Genomic DNA, 22,094 nt, shown 5'->3' with positions numbered 1-22,094 from the left:
GGTTACGGTGTTTTCACACCTGCACTGGGGATTCCGCTTTCCTGCGCTATTTGAGCAGCAGGAAAAGGGAGTCCCGACAGATGAAGGGTTCCGTCTGTGGATGGGACTAAACACCGCCTGGCGGACCCCATTGACTGTAATGGTGTCTGCCTGGTTTTGGGATGGAAGAAAAAGCACTTTTTCTTCCAGCTGGGTCTGAGATGTTACCTCCGGCCAGAGGTTCGGACGCAAATGGGAAACCGGTCTTGGCCACTGTTCATCTTGTGAATGGCCAATGAGTCTGATAAGTGCAACAAAGACAAGATAGCTGCTCACCCAGTCATGTACAGACAACAGAATAAAAATAAAATCTACTATTTAGTGTAAAAAATATATATTAGTGATACAAAGTTATTCTAAAATGAGCAGATTGGGATTTAATTGCAAACAAACTACAAAAGATAGCTACACAATCTGCACAACGCTGGAAAGAGGAAGGTTCAAAGTTGTTGTGTTTTTGTTTTTTTATTTATTTATTTTTTCAAGGATCTGCTAGTGCATTCTATGTTCTGCCACACTGCAGCGTTGTTTCATGTTCTTTACAATAAGGAAAATGGCGACCTCACAGGAAAAATCATCTTCTGTGCTCTTGAGTTTGCCAAGTGTGAATCCGTTGTTCAAGTGCAATGTGAATTTGGGACCATAAAACTAAATGAGACACCAAGCGCTGCAATGTGGCAGAAAATGGTACTTAGTGGTATGTCAGAAAAAAACTTTAAGCCTTCCTCTTTTCAGTGAAGGGCGGATTGTGTATCTGTCTTTTGTACCTTGTAATTCCACAAATAACCCTGTACATTCCCTTTAAAATAAAAAAAAAAATAGTGTAAAGCCACCCTAAAGATGAGTGAACCCAAAGTAGTAAAGATCTATTGCCCGGGTGCAAGCCACACCACATTTAGTGACTAATATGTATTTTCTATGGGCATCCTAATGCCCAAATAGTGCATACTGATCTAATGCGTGAAGGGCGTTCATGGGACAGCTGGGAGTAGTCCCTAGTTCTCTGCCTTGCCCTGTTTAATGGACTGCAGACTACAGGCTGTTGTAAATGATGAGCTTGTCTTTGTGGATTCACAGGTGAGGAAGTTAAAGCTCCATAGATGTGTACACCTGAATGCTCTGCTGCTAAAGGGTCTGATTGGTAATACTGGATTAGGAAATGAATTGAAATGCTTGAGAACAGTCGGTCCTTACAGAGCAGTGTAACCCCATGAGTAGACACTAAGCTGCAGTGAAGGTCTACCGAGGCCCTTGTCACAATGTCTCACCAAATTCCGGAAATGGCTTGTCCGTTTCTCCACTGTTTTCTGCTTTTAGAAAGTGTTGAAATTTGAACTGCCTGTCAGTTTTGCTTTCTATTACCTCCCATAGTCTTTTATCCCCGCAGGAGCTGACATCTAGTCAGTCTACTCAATTGTCTGGCCTACTGCAGGTGTTCATGTTTCTACATCCCATCCATATCTGACCGCCATTCACCTCTCCGGAGAAATCTGCATTACATTACAGGAATCTTCTCCCCCCCCCCCAGACTGTTTATTTTAATGGATGGAGGGGGTAAGAGTGTCCACACCAGGCACAGACAAAAAGAACATCTCCTATGTAAAAATATAAGGCCCTCTTCATGACCCCCGAGACCTTTCCAAACAATGCATCCTTCAGCGTGATGGTTAGTAGGTGTTCTGTCAAAAGGCCTTTTCTGCTTATAGATTAGTATCTGACTGTTCCATTTCTTCAAGCTGATACCCCTGCAGCTTAATTTACAAGCCTTTTTTGTCTCTTGCCAATTTTCTCCCTGTTTGCCACTTTGCATTTGTTGTTTAATTGTTTATTGCTGGGTAGATCAGTATGGGTGTTTCCTTGCTACACAAAGGCACTTTGTTCATTTTGCCCTTTTTTTTTGTTTTGTTTTTGTTCTCTTACATAGATTAACTATATGAGGACGTGTATAGATTCTGCAAGTGAGCTGTAGTGTCACTTTGGATTTATTATATTTCAGAACAGTTATTACGGTTATCGCCTGTTATTTCTTTAAAGAGAATGTGTAATCCGAAAATGACCTACTATATAACATTGTATGTTGGGCTGAAGAAAGCCACGTGTCCATCCAGTTCAGCCTATTTCCCAATGTTTATCCTGTGGAAGGTAAAAGACCTCAATGAGGCAGAACCTAATTTTCCTCATGTTAAGGGGAAAAATTCCTCCGACTCAGTCTGCTAATCGGACTAATCCCCGGATTAACGATTGTTCTGAAGTCATTAGTAACTATAACCTGTAATATTGTAACGCTCAAGAAAGGCATCCAGGCCCCTCTTAAACACTTTCATTGAGTTTGCCATCACCCTGTCCTCGGGCAGAGAGTTCTACAGTCTCACTGCTTTTACAGTAAAGAACCCCCCTTCTATGTCTGGACATAGAGGATGCCCTCTTGTTACAGTCAGTCTTGGGTACAAATAGATGATGGGAGAGATCTCTCTATTATCCCTTAATAAATTTACACATAGTTATTAGGTTATAACCCCAATTTTGATAACTTCTCTGGCTATTTTAATACACCCGCTCAAGCTCTGATATGTCCTTCTTGAGTACTGGTGCCCAAATCTGTCCACAATATTCCATGTATGATCTGACCAGTGACTTGTAAAGAGGAAGAACAATGTTCTCGTCATGTGCAGCTCGATCTCTTTTGATGCACCCTATGATCCTATTTGCCTTGGCAGCAGCTGCCTGACACTGGTTGCTCTAGTTAAGCTTACAGTGAACTAAAACCCTCAAGTCCTTTCTCATCAGTGTTACCCAGTGGTCTCCCATTTAGGGTGTAATGGTGACATGTATTTCCTTTGCCCATGTGCAGAACCCTACATTTATCAGTGTAAAACCTAAATTGCCACTTTTCTGCCCCCAACTTAACCAGATCCATCTGCAACTGCCTTTTGTCCTCTCTAGTGTTAACTACTTTACAAAGCAATATTTGTAGTTGATACAAAACTATTTTCTGTGCAATCCTTCTACCAGGTCACTAATAAATGATTAAAAACAATAAGGCCCTTCTCACACGAGTTCAGAAAACTCGCTTAAAATCGTGGTATTTTTACAGCGATTTTGAACTGCATTTTTTTAACGCATGTCACAGCGCTTGACAGCACTTTTGAATGCACCCCATCATTGTGATGGGAGATGAGGTGTGTTAAGCTCTAAAGCATGTGAAAATAGAACGGACAGTGCCCAAAAATCACAGAGTCATAAACACCGCGCTCAAGCACATCTGCAAAGAACCAGTGTTCGGGACCCCGCACTAATCGCAGTGAAATGCAGCATGTGTGAGAGGGGCATAAGACTCAATAGTGACCCCTGTGGTAACCTAATCAGAGTATGAACCATTAATAACCAACTTATTCTTTCTATCATTGTTCCACTTATACACATTCTCACCCAGACCAAGCATTCTCGTTTTATATGCCAACCTTTTATGAAGCACTGTATCAAACACTTTGGAAATGTCCAGATACACGAGATCCATTGACTCTCCCCGGTCCATTCTAGAACTTATCTCCTCGTAGAAGCTGATCAGGATGGTTTGACAGGAGCGATCTCTCATAAACCCATGCTGATAGGAGTTATACAGCCATTTTCCTTGACGACCACCAGTATAGCATTTCTTAGAAACTCGTCAAACATTTTACCCATAATAGAAGTAAGACTTACCGGCCTATAATTTCCAGGCTCACTTTTTGACCCCCCCCCCCTTTTTTTTAATATTGGCACCACATTGGGTATGTGCCAATCCAGTGAAACAGACCCTGTGACTTTAAGGGTTTTTTTCATTTGAAAAAAAAAATCAGTACTTACCTCTTCCTCCCCAGGCTGTATTCTTACCGCATCATCTTCAAGCTGATCTTCTCCAGTCCCCTGGGTCACCTTACTGCAAGCCATCCGGATCCTCTTCTTGTTATGGAGTGTCTTTTTCTGCATTCTTTTTCCGGCAGATCAGTGTAGGTTATGTCGCTAGTGGCATAACATTTACTGCCTAGGAAGGAATGCCGATCTATTGCAGAGACTACGCATGCACATCTTGTCGCGAGTGTTCCTATAATATTGCAGAGAGACAAGTGCTCATGCACACTCTCTGCAATAGCTCTGCACTGCCTGCTAGGCTGTGAACGTTAAATCACTAGTGATGTAGCGTACGTTGCCCTGCAGGAAGGAGACTGCAGAGAATGGACACTTCATCACCGAAAGAAGGGTATCCAGCCAGCTTCAGGTAACGTGACCAGGGGGACTGCAGGAGACAGGAGAAAATGCGATAAAGACTGCCTGGGGAGGAATAGGCAACTATAGAATTTTTGTTTTCTAATGACAGAACCCCTTTAAATATAAGAAACAATTGTCTGTCTATCAAATTGCTTAATTTCTCTATTTTAATCCTTTTCAGGTAGCTCTGCACTTCTTCCTGGGTTAAACTGGTGACATTTGGACCCCTGCACACGGGTGGAAATTCTGCGGCAGGATTTCCCACAAAATTTCCGCCCGTGGAAGCTCCATAGGATTGCATTAGAAAACGCAATCCTAGGCAGACGGCCGTGATTTGTCATCACAGAGCCACGGGAGCAGGTGAGACCCGCATTGGTCCCTGCAGGGGCGCGGGTCGGGATCCGACTTGGCCATCTGCAGGCGGCCTTAGTGGAGAGTTTTCTTTATCACGCTGCATCTCCTTTGACATTTCATTTTTCCTCTGTGAATACACTGGAGAAAAAACTATTTAATAGATTTGCTTTCTTCTCATCACTCTCTACAGTTTTTCCTACATTATTTATTAAAGGACCAACACTTTCAGTATTAATACTTTTTACTATTTATATAATTGAAGAACAGTTTACATTTAGTTTTACTCTCCTTGGCAATAGGTCTTACTTAGTCTCTCTTTGCTGTTTTAACTACTTTTTACATAATTTATCTTTTTCCTTTTATAGCTTTTTAGTGATTCTTCCCTGCCTTATTGCTTTAGCAGTTTAAACATTTTCTTTTTGCTGTTTATTGTCCTCTTTACATGTTCATTGAGCCACATTGATTTATTCCTATTCCTAATTCCTTTATTCATGTAAAGTATAAACCGCTCACATTAAGTATTTTTAAGATTGTTTTAAAAAATTTTCAACTATGGTATGTAGCCTTATTTTTAAGGACATTGTCCCTGTTAGTAAGGTTAAGGGCTAGAGATGAGCGAACGTACTCGGTAAAGCACTACTCGTCCGAGTAATGTGCTTTATCCGAGTACCTCCCCGCTCGTCCTGAAAGATTCAGGGAGCGCCGCGGCTGACAGGTGAGTTGCGGCGGGGAGCAGGGGAGAGCGGGCGGGAGAGATGGAGAGAGAGATCTCCCCTCCGTTCCTCCCCGCTCTCCCCTGCAGCTCCCCGCTCCGCGGCGCTCCCCGAATCTTTCAGGACGAGAACAGCGATACTCGGATAAAGCACATTACTCGGACGAGTAGTGCTTTACCGAGTACGTTCGCTCATCTCTATTAAGGGCATCTCTGAGCTGATCGAACTTGGTCTTCCTAAAGTTTAGTATTTTCATAGCTCCCTGATAAAACTCTCTTTTGACAGACAAGTGGAAATGTTATTATTTTACGGTCACTATTTCCCAGGTGACCCAAGCTGCAGCCGTTAGTTATTCTGTCAGGTCTGGTTATTCTGGTTAATATTCAGTCCAAAATGGCCGTCCCTCTAGTTGGGTCCTGTACAATTTGGGTAAGGTAATTATCTTTAGTTATTGACAAAAACTTGTTACCTTTAACTATCTGGATATAAACTGGGGAGCTGAAACCTGCTGATCTCGTGAAGTCCCCCATAATAAATACCTTTATTGTGATTTGCTGCTTCATCTATTTGTCTCTGTAATAGATTTTCAGTGGCTTCTGTTATATTTGGTGACTTTGCAAGGTGGTTGAGGTGTTCTAGTTCAGGACTAGCCTTACTGGATCACTTTCCTCTACCCCTCCCTCTAAGTGTTACCCAGCTAGCTGACTGATCATCCTGCACTCCCATACTACCATCCACCCCCATATCTACCCCAGCAAGTGCCTGCTCAGTGAGCAGCGAGCTCATTTCCATGATGCCAATGGATCTTAGTATTGCAAGGTGCGAAGTTTAGATCCAGGATCTGAGTTTCCAAACGTGCTCATGTTTCATACAGCAATATGCACCCTCAAACATCTGTTTATGGGCTGCATACATGGCACAAGATGTACACTGGACGGCATTGTCAATCATGGAGCACATTCTACACAGGGATCATACAGATAGATCAGATAAAAGTAATATATGCAAAAATTCAAATAGATAAGCAGTAAATAAATACAAGTAACTCTTTCAAAAACCATGAATCCAAAGTCTCTAATCACAAGTCACACACTTAAGAAACAGCACACTTAGAATACAGCATGCACATTCACTTATGTTTGTTTTACATAGCACTTGTCTGTAATACTTCTGCTCTTCCTCTGCTTGCGTAGGCAATAAAATCACATTTTTGTGTGTGTACATAAAATATATATAGTATATGTGTTATATATTTGTTTGTTTCAATCTGTATTCAAAAATCCTACATTTTACACACTAACCACAGAGCCTAGCCATAGTTGATACTTCCTAATTTCTAGATAGACTTTTGCTGCAGTCTTCTCACTAACCTCACAGGCAGGATTACACTGAAAGGTAACACCTTCCTGCACAAGTTTCACGATAATCCTAGAACAGTTTCCTATACAAAGTCAATGTGTTCCCTCTTGACCATTTTGTGAATGGCCCATGATACTGCTGTAAAAACTGTTAATTGTAGGTCTGGAGAGCTGGCCGCTCCCACAGGCCTGTATAAACAACAGAATAACATATTCTACAATCAGAAAATAGATTAGATAAATTTTAATGTTTCTCTATCAGGTTTTAATTTAATTAATTTTTTTGTCCTAGTCACTTTTTTATTTTTATTTTTATTTTTTTTTAATAACCCTCTCTCTTTTCTAGAAAGCTGTTGATAAAGGAGTTGTCCACGTCCGAGTGGTTGTAAAAGGCATGGGGCCTGGAAGATTGGTAAGTTCATAGTTTTATTTTAGAATATTGCAGATCCTGGATCTAAAGTTGCCACGCACACATTCAGTATGCTGCTGATTCTTGATGGTTTAGGACTAGAGATGAGCGAACGTGTTCTTCCGAGCTTGATATTCGTGCGAATATTAGGGTGTTCGGGATGTTCGTTATTCGTAACGAACACCATGCGGTGTTCTGGTTACTTTCACTTCCTTCCCTGAGACGTTAGCGCGCTTTTCTGGCCAATTGAAAGACAGGGAAGGCATTACAACTTCCCCCTGTGACGTTCAAGCCCTATACCACCCCCCTGATGTGAGTGGCTGGGAAGATCAGGTGTCACCCGAACATAAAAGTCGGCCCCTCCCGCGGTTCGCCTCAGATGCCGTGTGAGTTAGATGAGGGACAGTGCTGTTTGTACCGGAGCTGCTGTAGGGAAAGAATTGGTAGTTAGTGTAGGCTTCAAGACCCCCCAAAGGTCCTTATTAGGGCCACTGATAGCTGTGTGTTGGCTGCTGTTAGCAGTGGCAATTTTTTTTTTTCTCAAAATCGGCTCTGCAGAGCGTTGCACCTTGCATTAGGGACAGAAGTGCTGCATAGGCAGGGAGAGTGTTAGGAGTGAGTGTAGCCTTCAAGAACCTCAACGGTCCTTTCTAGGGCCATATTTATCCGTGTGCAGTACTGTCCAGGCTGCTGTTAGCTGTGCTGCATTTTTTTTTGCTTCTCAAAATCGCCTCTGCAGACCATTGCACCCTCCATTGATACTGCAGGGAAAGAATTGTATAGGCAGGGCCACAACACAGTTATTATTCATTGAATATACGCAGTGCTGCCTTTTGGTGCAAAAAAACGGAAAATAATTCTATTTGTCCTGCCTCTGTCCGTCCTAACGCCGGTGGACACGTGTCGGCTGCGTGTGCAACCTGTAAAAATCAGACGCACCCAGCTACGTTTTACTCCTGGCTTTGCCATTTGCTTTCCTTAATTGGGAAAAAAAATACCTGCTCTGCCACAGTTAATAACTCTGCTACCCTCACGTTCTGTGACACATTAGCAGGAAAACAGCACAGTTATTAAACTTAGATTATTCATTCACTAGAGGCAGTGGGGCCTTTCGTTTTCAAAAAAGGGAAAAAATTATATTTGGCCTGCAGTCTTGCGAAATCAAATCACTGGTAATACAGCATGCTGAGGGGTAGGGGTAGGCCTAGAGGACGTGGACGCGGCCGAGGACGCGGAGGGCCAAGTCAGGGTGTGGGCACAGGCCAAGCTCCTGATCCAGGTGTGTCGCAGCCGACTGCTGCGCGATTAGGAGAGAGGCACGTTTCTGGTGTCCCCACATTCATCGCCCAATTAATGGGTCCACGCGGGAGACGGTTATTAGAAAATGAGCAGTGTGAGCAGGTCCTGTCCTGGATGGCAGAAAGTGCTTCGAGCAACCTATCGTCTACCCGCAGTTCTGCGCCGTCCACTGCTGCCAATCCGAATCCTCTGTCTGCTGCTCCTCCTTCCTCCCAGCCTCCTCACTCCACTACAATAACACCTGCTCAGGAGCGGGAACACTCCCAGGAACTGTTCTCGGGCCCCTGCTTAGATTGGGCAGCAGCGGTTCCTCTCCCACCAGAGGAGTTTATCGTCACTGATGCCCAACCATTCGAAAGTTCCCGGGGTCCGGGGGAAGAGGCTGGGGACTTCCGCCAACTGTCTCAACAACTTTCTGTGGGTGAGGAGGACGATGACGATCAGACACAGTTGTCTTGCAGTGATGTAGTAGTAAGGGCAGTAAGTCCGAGGGAGCAGCGCACAGAGGATTCGGAGGAAGAGCAGCAGGACGATGAGGTGACTGACCCCACCTGGTGTGCAACGCTTACTCAGGAGGACAGGTCTTCAGAGGGGGAGTCAAGGGCATCAGCAGGGCAGGTTGCAAGAGGCAGTGCGGTGGCCAGGGGTAGAGGCAGGGCCAGACCGAATAATCCACCAAGTGTTTCCCAAAGCGCCCCCTCGCGCCATGCCACCCTGCAGAGGCCGAGGTGCTCTAAGGTCTGGCAGTTTTTCACAGAGACGCCTAACGACCGACGAACAGTGGTGTGCAACCTTTGTCGCGCAAAGCTCAGCCGGGGAGCCAACACCAACAGCCTCACCACCACCACCATGCGCAGACATATGATGGCCAAGCACCCCGCAAGGTGGGACGAAGGCCGTTCAGCGCCTCCGGTTTGCACCCCTGCCTCTCCCCCTGTGCCCCAACCTGCCACTGAGATGCAACCCCCCTCTCAGGACACAGGCACTACCGTCTCCTAGCCTGCACCCACACCCTCACCTCCACTGTCCTCGGGCCCCATCCAGCAGTGTAGTTCAGCGCATCGTCCAGCCGTCGCTTGCGCAACTGTTGGAGCGCAAGCGCAAGTACGCCGCCACGCACCCGCACGCTCAAACGTTAACCGTCCGCATAGCAAAATTCATCAGCCTTGAGATGCTGCCGTATAGGGTTGTGGAAACGGAGTCCTTCAAAAGTATCATGGAGGCGGCGGCCCCGCGCTACTCAGTTCCCAGTCGCCACTACTTTTCCCGATGTGCCGTCCCAGCCCTGCACGACCACGTCTCCCGCAACATTGTACGCGCCCTCACCAACGCGGTTACTGCCACGGTCCACTTAACAACGGACACGTGGACAAGCACAGGCGGGCAGGGCCACTACATCTCCCTGACGGCACATTGGGTGAATTTAGTGGAGGCTGGGACAGAGTCAGAGCCTGGGACCGCTCATGTCCTACCCACCCCCAGAATTGCGGGCCCCAGCTCGGTGGTGGTATCTGCGGAGGTGTATGCTTCCTCCACTAAAGCACCCTCCTCCTCCTCCTCCTCCTCCTCCTCCTCCTCCTCCTCCTCCTCCTCCTCCGTCTCGCAATCAAGATGTGTTAGCAGCAGCATGTCGCCAGCAGTCGGTGTCGCGCGGTGTGGCAGCACAGCGGTGGGCAAGCGTCAGCAGGCCGTGCTGAAACTACTCAGCTTAGGCGATAAGAGGCACACGGCCCACGAACTGCTGCAGGGTCTGACACAGCAGACCGACCGCTGGCTTGCGCCGCTGAGCCTCCAACCGGGCATGGTCGTGTGTGACAACGGCCGTAACCTGGTGGCGGCTCTGCAGCTCGGCAGCCTCACGCACGTGCCATGCCTGGCCCACGTCTTTAATTTGGTGGTTCAGCGCTTTCTGAAAAGCTACCCACGCTTGTCAGACCTGCTCGTAAAGGCGCGCGGGCTCTGCGCACATTTCCGCAAGTCCCACACGGACGCTGCCACCCTGCGCACCCTGCAACATCACTTTAAGCTGCCAGTGCACCGACTGCTGTACGACGTGCCCACACGGTGGAACTCTACGCTCCACATGTTGGCCAGGCTCTATGAACAACGTAGAGCTATAGTCGAATACCAACTCCAACATGGGCGGCGCAGTGGGAGTCAGCCTCCTCAATTCCTTTCAGAAGAGTGGGCCTGGTTGGCAGACATCTGCCATGTACTTGGTAATTTTGAGGAGTCTACCCAGGTGGTGAGCGGCGATGCTACAATCATTAGCGTCACCATTCCTCTGCTATGCATCTTGAGAAATTCCCTGCAAACCATAAAGGCAGCTGCTTTGCGCTCGGAAACGGGGGCGGGGGAAGACAGTATGCCGCTGGATAGTCAGGGCACCCTCCTGTCTATTTCTCAGCGCGTACAGGAGGAGGAGGAGGAGCATGAGGAGGATGAGGAGGAGGGGGAAGAGACAGCTTGGGCCGCTGCTGACGGTACACCGGCTGATTGCCTGTCATCCTTTCAGCGTGTATGGCCTGAGGAGGAGGAGGAGGAGGAGGATCCTGAAAGTGATCTTCCTAGTGAAGACAGCCATGTGTTGCGTACAGGTACCCTGGCACACATGGCTGACTTCATGTTAGGATGCCTTTCTCGTGACCCTCGCGTTGCACGCATTCTGGCCACGACGGATTACTGGGTGTACACACTGCTCGATCCACGGTATAAGGAGAACCTGCCCACTCTGATTCCCGAAGAGGAAAGGGGTTCGAGAGTGTTGCTATACCACAGGACCCTTGCGGACAAGCTGATGGTAAAATTCCCAGCCGACAGCGCTAGTGGCAGAAGGCGCAGTACCGAGGGCAAGGTAGCAGGGGATGTGCGTAGATCGAGCAGCATGTACATCCCAGGCAGTGCAACAGTCTTTAAGGGCCTGGCCAGCTTTATGGCTCCCCACCAAGACTGTGTCACCGCTCCCCAGTCACGGCTGAGTCGGCGGGAGCACTGTAAAAGGATGGTGAGGGAGTACGTAGTGGATCGCACGACCATCCTTGGTGACGCCTCTGCCCCCTACAACTACTGGGTGTCGAAGCTGGACACGTGGCCTGAACTAGCGCTGTATGCCCTGGAGGTGCTTGCTTGTCCTGCGGCTAGCGTCTTGTCGGAGAGGGTGTTTAGTGCGGCTGGGGGAATCATCACAGATAAGCGTAGCCGCTTGTCAACCGACAGTGCCGACAGTGTTCTCCACCAGCGGACAGCAGCGATACTTAAGCAATACGTAGGCTGCACCCGCGGATGGAAGCTACGTTCTCTCTCACCATCCAAAACGGGGACATTTCTGCTTCATCAATCTGTGTCTAATATTCCTCCTCCTCCTCCTGCTCCTCCTCCTGAAACCTCACGTAATCACGCTGAACGGGCAATTTTTCTTAGGGCCACAAGGCTCACTCAAATAATTTTTCTGAACAATTTTTATAAGTTTCAATGCGCTTAAAAGCGTTGGAACTGTAACTTGAACCAATTTTTCGTTACACTGGGCTGCCTCCAGGCCTAGTTACCACTTAAGCCACATTAACCAAAGCGATTAATGGGTTTCACCTGCCCTCTTGGCTGGCCATGGCCAATTTTTGGGATGTACATTAGTACTGTTGATACAGCAATTTTTGTGGGCCCTCGCCTACAGTGTAATCAAATTAATTTTTAGCCCACCTGTATTCCAGCTGACGTTACCTCAGCTGTGTTGGGCAATGCAATGGGATATTTTTATGTACCCCCGGTGGGTTCCAGGGAGCCACCCATGCTGTAGGTGCACACGGAGTTTTTAATACATGTGTCCACTTCTAAAGAACCCCAGTCTGACTGGGGCATGCAGTGTGGGCCGAAGCCCACCTGTATTACGCACGACATTACTACCTCAGCTGTGTTGGGCAATGCAATGGGATATTTCTATGTACCGCCGGTGGGTTCCAGGGAGCCACCCATGCTGTAGGTGCACACGGAGTTTTTAATACATGTGTCCACTTCTAAAGAACCCCAGTCTGACTGGGGCATGCAGTGTGGGCCGAAGCCCACCTGTATTACGCACGACATTACTACCTCAGCTGTGTTGGGCAATGCAATGGGATATTTCTATGTACCGCCGGTGGCTTCCTGGCATCCACCCAGGCAGTGGGTCAACAGGGGGTTTAACCTACATGTGTCCACTTGTAAAGAACCCCGGTCAGACTGGGGCATGCAGTGTGGGCCGAAGCCCACCTGTATTACGCACGACATTACTACCTCAGCTGTGTTGGGCAATGCAATGGGATATTTCTATGTACCGCCGGTGGCTTCCTGGCACCCACCCATGCTGTGGGTCCACAGGGAATTATAAATGCATCTGTTTCCACTTATAAAGAAACCCAGTCTGACTGGGGCATGCAGTGTGGGCCGAAACCCACCTGCATTAACCCTTTCCAGTCCACTGTGTGACCTGTGAAGACATTAGGGTTTAAGGCTGTACAGCTCCGTTGTTGGTAGACGTCCGTCGGGGTTCTCTTACTGTATATTGCCAGCCTCTCTGCTGTCGGAGCCTATCCTACGTGTCAGCTCATGCAGTACTGGCTTTAGCCAGCATATAGCGCCGTTGTATAACGGCAGAAAAAGAGTAAGCCCCCTAGGAAAACCATATACAAATTGGATTGGAAAGGGTTAAGCACAACATTACTACCTCAGCTGTGTTGGGCAATGCAATGGGATATTTCTATGTACCGCCGGTGGCTTCCTGGCACCCACCCATGCTGTAGGTGCACACGGAGTTTTTACTACATCTGTACACTTATAAAGAACCCCAGTCAGACTGGGGCATGCAGTGTGGGCCGAAGCCCACCTGCATTAAGCACGACATTACTACCTCAGCTGTGTTGGGCAATGCAATGGGATATTTTTATGTACCGCCGGTGGGTTCCAGGGAGCCACCCATGCTGTGGGTCGACAGGGACTTCACAATAGGGAGTTGTACCTGCCTGTGTCTATGAATTAAAAAGCCTGGTCTGACTGGGGCATGCAGACACCTTGACAGAATGAATAGTGTGTGGCACATAGGTTCCCCATTGCTATGGCCACGTGTGCAGCTCCTGATGGCGGTGGCACAGGATTCTATTTCTCATTGCTTCTGTACAGCATTGTGGGCTATCGCTCCGCCACTTTTAAAGAGGGTCGCTGCCTAGCCGTGCCAACCTCTGCAGTGTGTGCCTGCGGTCCCTCGTCATGGCAGACGCAATTCTAAATAGACATGAGCGTGGTGTGGCATGAGGGCAGCTGAAGGCTGCCCAGGGACACTTTGGTGTGCGCTGTGGGGGGGAGGGGGGGTGGTTGGGCAGCATGCAACCCAGGAGAAGTGTCAGTGGAGTGTCATCCAGGCAGTGATTGTGCTTTGTTGGAGGTAGTGTGGTGCTTAGCTAAGGTATGCCATGCTAATGAGGGCTTTTCAGAAGTAAAAGTTGTTGGGAGGGGGGGGGGCCCACTCTTGCCGGTATTGTGGCTTAATAGTGGGACCTGGGAACTTGAGATGCAGCCCAACATGTAGCCCCTCGCCTGCCCTATCCGTTGCTGTGTCGTTCCCATCACTTTCTTGAATTGCCCAGATTTTCACACATGAAAACCTTAGCGAGCATCGGCGAAATACAAAAATGCTCGGGTCGCCCATTGACTTCAATGGGGTTCGTTGTTCGAAACGAACCCTCGAACATCGCGGGAAGTTCGTTCTGAATAACGAACACCCGAACATTTTGGTGTTCGCTCATCTCTATTTAGGACATCTTCTTGCCTGGATTTCCTGTGTGTTTACTATGTATTCCTGCCTCTTGTAAATTTAGATTTGTTTTGGTCATCTTTATATAGAAAGCTAGGGCAAAACCAAATGAAATTATGAAGTATGAAGAGGTTAACTGATTATAGAGCATATGAGGGAAGGGGCAGGAAAGTTAATCTGACAGCTCTGTGGGGACCAAACTTCATGTCAAACCTGCACATAACCTTTCAAAGCATGTACTTTATGCCAAGTGCCTCTTTTGGCATTTACTGCTGTGAGGAGACTTACAGTAAAGTTAAAGCGTATCTGAGTGTTTAGATAACTTCAGAATAAGCTGCTGTGTGTATACATGCGGACCAACACTCTTTCTGGGCGTTATGACTTGTATCTTGCATTCTTCTGAATGTTGCCCTGTGCTGGGTGTATACCTTTTTCCCCATCATCTAGGGACTGGTGAGGGGAGCTGCTGTTGTGCTATAGACTATATAGAGAAAACCACAGAGATCTTGCTTTCTAAATACCAATTATACACACACACAGACATAACCTCATTGGACAGGAGTGTATAGACAAATGTAGCAGAAGATCTCACCATTATCTCTACTTGCAGCTTTCCGAGCGTGTCTCTCCCTCTACCTACTCTCTACATGCAGTACAATTAGCAGGAGTACTCCTGCCCTGCTCTGCCGTCCTAGCATCCCCTTGTCAATCAAGAGTTGGCAGACAGTGAACAGCAGTTTTGCTAATGTATCACAGTGGCTATCATATACTGGAAGCACAAGTTGTTTGAAAAGTCAGTGCCGATTTAAGCTCAACAGCTAGTTTTGCTTCCAATCATGAGTAAATGTGGATCGGTGAGAAATATGCATGGTCTGAAACCACCAAGGAACCACCAGCACATTATTAGTCCAGATCTACTCTTGTTTTAACATATTACACAAATTGTCAATGCTTATATAAGGGCTCAAAATCTACATTCACCTGTCATACTCTGTTTTTTTTTTTTTTAATTTTTGAAGGGGTTAGAGTGTGGGAGGAAACCGGAGTACCCCAAAGAAACCCATGCAATCATGGGGAGAACATACAAACACCGTGCAGATGTTGTCCTTGGACAGATTTAAACCTAGGACTGAGCACTGCAAGGCAGCAGCGCTAACCATTGAGTCCCTATACCAATGGCTTCTCATCGTGGAGTGCTCACACCATTCTCCAGCACAGCCTGATTCTCAGTCAGATTGCAGATCAGTGAAATAGTTTGAAAAAACAAAAAAATAGAGCATGTATGACCAGTTTCACTTCTCCCATTTGTGAAACGGTCAATTAAGAATTTTTAGCATTGTATTTTTTTTTTGTTTTTGTCTGTGAAAAGCAAGGACAAGATGCCAAGGGATTACATTTTTTTGCTCCACTTTGCAGTTTTTGTTTGTACATTCTTACATTCGCACCTACTAGCCAATCTGTAGCCGGTGTAGTTTCCATCTCAACACTCTAACAAAGCCCATCCAATACATAACCCATTTTCATCTCAGCTGGATGTGATGGCTCTTCTTTACTTGTGGTGAATGTAATCCTTCTGTATAGTATCTGTGAGTTGGACGGTTTAGAGGAAGACCTGTACCTACTGTGCATATGCATGCTAGGAGGGAAATCTTGCCACGGGAGGTGGAGGAACAATAACTTGTGTGTTGTGGGGGTTTTTTTGTTTTTTTTTTTTTCTTCCTTCGGTGAAATCGCCAGTTCATGTTGATGTACAATAAATTGGTAATAGTTAATTGGCTATGGAGAAAAAAAACAAGTTTCGTAAAAAGATTTATACATAGATTCTTGAAAAACACATCTATTTTAGCCTCCACAGCACTGTAAACAAGGGCCAATGACATAGAATATAGGCATGTATGATGGTTCGTGCGCACACCCTTTCTTTAGGAATGCATAAAGACTAGAATTTACATCTCCAATTGATATATACAAAAATGTGTTGTAAAGGCAGGAAGTGTATTTACAATACATAAATGCGGCACAGGGAAAGATGGGAAATCTTTCCAATAAAAACCAGTGTAATCTATTGCCTGAGGGATGAGAGAATATAGATAAGATTTCAGGGCTGCCTGGTGCTGCTTGACAGTTTAATGGCATTCAGTGTGCACTCAAATAATAGTAGCCCCTTGGTGTTGGTTGCCAATAAGCAACCATGGTTCTATTTCCTTGGTGACATCTGCCATAGATGTGCAAGGGGCTTGTATAGAGTTGGCTCATAAGCCAAGCCCGCTCCATAAATGGCATATCTCAGCTGTCTTTAAGAGATAACACACTGCTGCGACAGAGATGCTGCTGTCCATTCTGAGAGCAGCATTTAAGTGCCCTAACAGAGGGAGATTGTGGGGTGCAGTGAGTTTGCATAGTGCCGTTCGGGTGTCATGGCAGCCTTGGGCCTTACGAAGAACCCCAGGCTGCCATGTATCTCTGCATGTAAAGCTGTGTCTGATACATAGCTTAATAAAATGCCTGAAGAAATTCAATTGCAATACTGAAGTATTTCAGTATATTGTATAAGCTGTCAAATAACTGATGGTTCAAGCCCACTATGGGGACTGAAAAAAAATGTTCTTTATCTGCCAAACTTTAAATATTTGATATAATAAACAGATGAGCAATTGCCACGCCCATAAGTCTAAGCTACTAAAGTCCTTTTTTTTTTTTTGGACTGAATAATCCACTTTTTAGCACGAATCTTACAAAAAAAGTGTGTGCATCTTTTCTTCCAATGTCAGAAGTACCTGGTATCACTAGACCCCTCGGACTCCCTCCATAATGATCTGTTACAGCACCAAAAGCGCTGGAATTATTTGCTAACAGAGGCAACCGTACCAGGAAATCGCTTACCTTGCCTCTGTAGCTCCTGCCTGGGCGCCTCTGAGTATTGCAGGCTCTGACGCTTCCTCCTGGTGTTGAGGCTCTGTACAGGAAGTGCAGTAACGCGAAGGGAGGGAGAAAGTGTCAGAGGTCAGAGCCTGCGATATTTTACCATTCTATCATATTCAGCTGCACCTGGACCAGAACTATGGAGGGAAGGTAAGTGTGGAGTTGATGCCCCACCAGAGGTACTGGGGGCCACTTTTACTGCTAGAACCACTGGGGTAGGGGAGTGAGAGGGGGGGCACTGTTATTACTGGGGCCGCTGAGAGAGGTCAAGATTACTATACGGCCACTGAGAAGGGGCACAATTACTAATTTTAAAAAAATTCTCTAGAAGTCACACGTACTCTGATGTTGCCAATAAAAACTAACTGGTTGTCCTGGAAAAAAAAGCCTGCATGCAACTCCATAGATTTTCTTTCCTTTCCTTTCCTTTCCTTTCCTTTCCTTTCCTTTCCTTTCCTTTCCTTTCCTTTCCTTTCCTTTCCTTTCCTTTCCTTTCCTTTCCTTTCCTTTCCTTTTCTTTTCTTTTCTTTTCTTATCTGTAAGATATTATTTTTTAAAGTAGTACAACAAAAAATGATCATTTGGTATTGAAACAATTGTACTGACCCAAAGAATAAAGTTAATGTCATAATAAAGTAGTGAAACAAAGAAAAATCTATAAGCAAACCTAGTATTGTCATATTGGCACTGACCTACTGGATTGAAGTTAATGTGTCATTTTTACCACACCATCAACGCTGCAAAAGCAAAACTGTCCAAAAAATGGCTCACTTGTGGTCCATTTTACCCCACTTCACAATTTGACATTGTTTCCATTCCCCTCTCAGCCATAATTGCCTGAAATGGGAATAATCCTTTAAGAAAAAAGCCACCTAAAAGGTTTACATTACATGTAACAGTTGAAGATGTCCCTGAAGTGGTGTTCACATGTAAAGTAATGTGTCTAAACCAGGCTTTAGTTACAACTATTTTCACTCAAAAAAATCTTTTGAGCGATAATCGTTGTGTTCTTTTACACAGCGCAAGGTGATGCGCTCCGAGTGGGGGATGCAGAAGACAGGGGGGGCCGCTTGTCTTCTGCATCCAGCTGTTCTCTGCTCAGAGCACCCGGCTGTTATACAGCCGAGCGCTCCGAGCAGGGTATGGAGAACACAGCTGGACTGCTCTGTTATTCATTCCCAGCCTGTCTTCAGGGAGCGGGATTCAGCTGAAACAATAGTATGTGTGTATAAATATGCATGCCTCTTCGGATCCATTTCATTTAAGCCTGGAACCCTGTGTTGGTTCAGAAGCTTGCATGTATTTTTGTTAGACTTTGTTAGACATTGAAAGCTATCATATCTACAAGATTACGTAGTTTCTCTTGCACAATCATATTTTAATTTAAGCTCTATTCATACTATTGTGGCTTCCATTTGACAGTAACAGCAACACTCTGTCGGATCTGTGATCTGATGGATACCACCAGTGTCTGAAGGACCTCGCTGACTTATAATGGGGTCCGTCTAGGTTTCTGCCATTCTGATAGAATACTACTGCAAGCAGGGCTATTCTTTCTGTTGGAGCTGTGAAGACTGCTCATGGAATCTGCAAAAAGACAGGTCTATTTGTTTTATGCCACAGACGCTAGAATTCTGGAATGCAGAAGTTGCTATTTTGGTGCACATGCCTCTATGGCGATCTGTCTTTTTTTCCAAAATGTGGGCTGGGCTTCAAGGGGCATGGGCCATGTGGGGTCCAGCACATTTACTATAATCTACATTAGAAGCTGTCATACATTGAAGTAGTTTTTTGCTATAGTTTCGAGGTATTGTAGAGTTTCGTCTGGTGCACGGAGCTGCCACCAGATGAGACAATGCATCAAGAGGCTAGTGCCTCTTGCCATGTGAACTGCTGGTCTAAGTAAATGGGCCCCAGCGCCTCTGATGGCAGTTTGAGAAGAGCTTAAATGGCACATCTAAGGAAACCTTGTCCAGCTTGCTGTGCGATATTCTTGCACAAGAAAGCCAGTGAGAATAGGAAATGGTAGCACAACACATCTTTTTGTTAACTTTTGGTAATCACTTTGGGACATTGATGATCGCCTATTCAGTACAACAATTAAGAAGTGGGCTTTGCTTGTTTGACTGCAAAACAAACTTACCACTACATGTCTTTGTCCTTACGGACATGATGTGCTCAATTGATATGGATACGGTTATTATCTGCCATTATGAAAATGTTTGGTACTCTTCTAGCATCATTAATGGATTCAGTTGGAGCTGGAAAATTACTGCAAAGGGAGTATCTCTTCAGTCAGAGAAGTCAATATCCATGTTCTTGTTATGTCTGTAAAGTTATATGATTTGTATGAGGTTAAGAGCAAAAAATAAAAAAAATATATATATTATATACACACTGTGTGTGTGTATGTATATGTGTGTGTGTGTGTGTGTGTGTGTGTGTGTGTGTGTGTGTGTGTGTGTGTGTGTGTGTGTGTGTAATAAATAAATATAAAATATATATATCTCACACATAGTATACTTGCCTCTTCAATGCATACTTGATCCAGCGGGCCACCATCCGTCTTTGTTGACGAGCTGCTAGTGGTCACCTGCCATACAAGCACAGGACTACTTCAGCCGGTAGTGGCCTCAAGGGTCACTTGTGATGCTAGTAGTTCAGCACAGGAATGTTGATGATACATTGACTGACTACAGCGCTACCGTGCAGCCAAACACACAGAATTGATCGAACTGAGGTGGCTTTTTTTTCCCATTATTTGATAACTAAACAAACCATTTTAAAATTGTTCCATAGCTTTTGAATTGCGTTTTTTTACGGTTTCCTAAAAACTTCTAGAAATGGTGAATGGTTTATTTTTATATTTACAAATCTAGGTACAGATGAAGCAATTGCTAACATCACTGATGCACCATGATGACTCTTCTTACATCACTGTAGCTGTTAACGTGACCTTTAACGCATTAATATGCTTAAATAATAATCTTTATTAGTATAGCGCCAATATATTCCACAGCGCTTACATAGACAGGGAAATTACAGTTCAACTGCAAATAGTTCCTTGGATGCAGTTGGCCTTAGATATTTTTAAAAAGTAACTGTGTTTTCCCTAAGCCTTCTAAACTAAATATCCATAAATGGTACTATATTCCACAGAGGTGCGTATTGGGTGTGAAAGGGGACCCAAATCCGCTGCATACCTGGCGGGTGCCAGCTGTTTGAAATGGCTGATGCTCCCCATAAAAAGCCACAACCTGAGCTAGCGCCAGTTGTGGCTTTTTGACAGCGAACATGTACTGTCTATTCTAATCGCAGCATGTAAGTTGTCAGCTAGAGGTGGTGGTGGGGTGTCCACGCTCATCCGGATCATCAGCTGCCAATGATGCGATCTTGTGGTGCCGATGGTTGCCATGGCAGCCCAGGGCTGCCTTGTATTTAACCACATTTAGTCCTGTAGCAGGGCTTATGTTCACAGTAAAATTACAATATACTGCAATATAGAAATATTGCAGTATATTATAGAAGCAATTAAGCAATCGCAAGTTTAACTTGCCTAAAGGAACTTTGAAAAACAAAAACAAAAAAAATCTTGCCATGTTTCTCGCAAAGCAATCTAAACAATATAAAACTTAAATATAATTGATATCAGTGTGTCTGGGAAAAGTCCAAACTATGTAAAAGAAATGTGTAATGCCAGCATTGCAATTTTTTTGATCATCTGCCAATAAAAATTTAATAAAAAGTGATCAAAAACTTCTGTATCCTAAAATGGTAATAAAAAAAAACTACAGCTCCCCATGTATAAAAAGAACCCCCACTCATGGTGTAAAAAAAAATGTGACTCTAAATATGACAAAAAGCATTTTTTCTCTTTAATAGTAAAGATTTTCTTTTTTTTTTTTAAAGTAATAAAGCCTAAATCTAAAAACTGTTGTAATCATAGTACTGACCAATGGAATGAAGTTAGCATGTCCTTTTTACTACACCATGAACACTGCAAAAGCAAAACACACAATTGCGCCATTTTTCAATTTCACCCCGTTTAAAAATGTTTTACGTTTTCCAAGACGATAGGTGGTGCAAGATGGTACCTGCAAGAAATACAAATCGTTCCACAAAAAAACAAGCCCTCCTATGTTGATGGGGGAAAATGTATAGCTCTTGAAAGGCAAGGATGAAAATGTTTGGCAGCTAAAGGGTTACACATAAAATAAATTATGATTTCTTGTTTGTCTAATACAGAGAAACTGATATCAGGAGTGTAATATTTTAACCTTTCTGTTTTCACAGCCTGCCATAAAAGGGTTAACCATGGGAGGACTGGAGGTGATATCCATTACAGACAACACCCCCGTCCCTCACAATGGTTGCCGTCCACGTAAAGCGCGCAGATTGTAAACAAGATCACAGTGGGGAAGATGAAACGTACGCTGCGGTGATTCCAACAGGACATTGTGTGAAGAAGAAACGGCCGTGCGCTCCATAGGGCTGTTCCTGAGAAAGCTGCACGGTGTTTTATCATATCACCATCTTTTGTGGTTTATGTACGGACTTCTCTTTTTTTGGAACACCTTTAAACAAATGGTTAACGCGGACTTAGAAAATAACGAGATTTTTGTCAAAATGTTTTTTTTTCTTTGCTTTTAAGATGGCTGTAATAAAATGTGAGGAGAATGTCTGAGCTCACCTTTTGTGTCGCGCCAGGCTCGTGCATTTCTTCTTTTCTTCTGTGTCCTTGTAATTTATGAAGAGAATACAATTTCTCATGTCATTTTCAAGTAATAAAAATCACCACAATGAAAGTTGCTTTTACAAACAATAGGTTATTCCCCGGCACATTAGGCAGAAAAGTGGAACCAAAAAAAACACTAGCGGTTAAAAAAAAAAAAAAAGTCAATTTTGCACTGGCATTTTTTACACATTTGCATAGCTTTTTGTGTACTACGATTATTCTTTTTCCAAGCTGCTGC

General features: G+C 45.0%; 1 protein-coding gene across 1 annotated transcript in view; it reads left to right on the top strand.

The window, feature by feature from the left end:
* MRPS11 (mitochondrial ribosomal protein S11) overlaps positions 1–21,810 on the top strand; it is a 42,309-nt gene extending 20,499 nt beyond the window's left edge. Inside the window, exons 6-7 of the mRNA XM_066592817.1 lie at positions 7,059–7,124; positions 21,415–21,810. Coding sequence (XP_066448914.1) covers positions 7,059–7,124; positions 21,415–21,522 — 174 coding nt within the window. The 3' untranslated portion in view covers positions 21,523–21,810. The remainder of the gene's footprint in view (positions 1–7,058; positions 7,125–21,414) is intronic.
* Positions 21,811–22,094: the final 284 nt, after the last annotated feature.

Source organism: Eleutherodactylus coqui, chromosome 2, assembly GCF_035609145.1.
Source record: "Eleutherodactylus coqui strain aEleCoq1 chromosome 2, aEleCoq1.hap1, whole genome shotgun sequence".
NCBI lineage: Eukaryota > Metazoa > Chordata > Amphibia > Anura > Eleutherodactylidae > Eleutherodactylus > Eleutherodactylus coqui.
The sequence above is the reverse complement of the archived record's forward strand: the minus strand, read 5'-3'. Positions and strand labels throughout refer to the sequence as shown.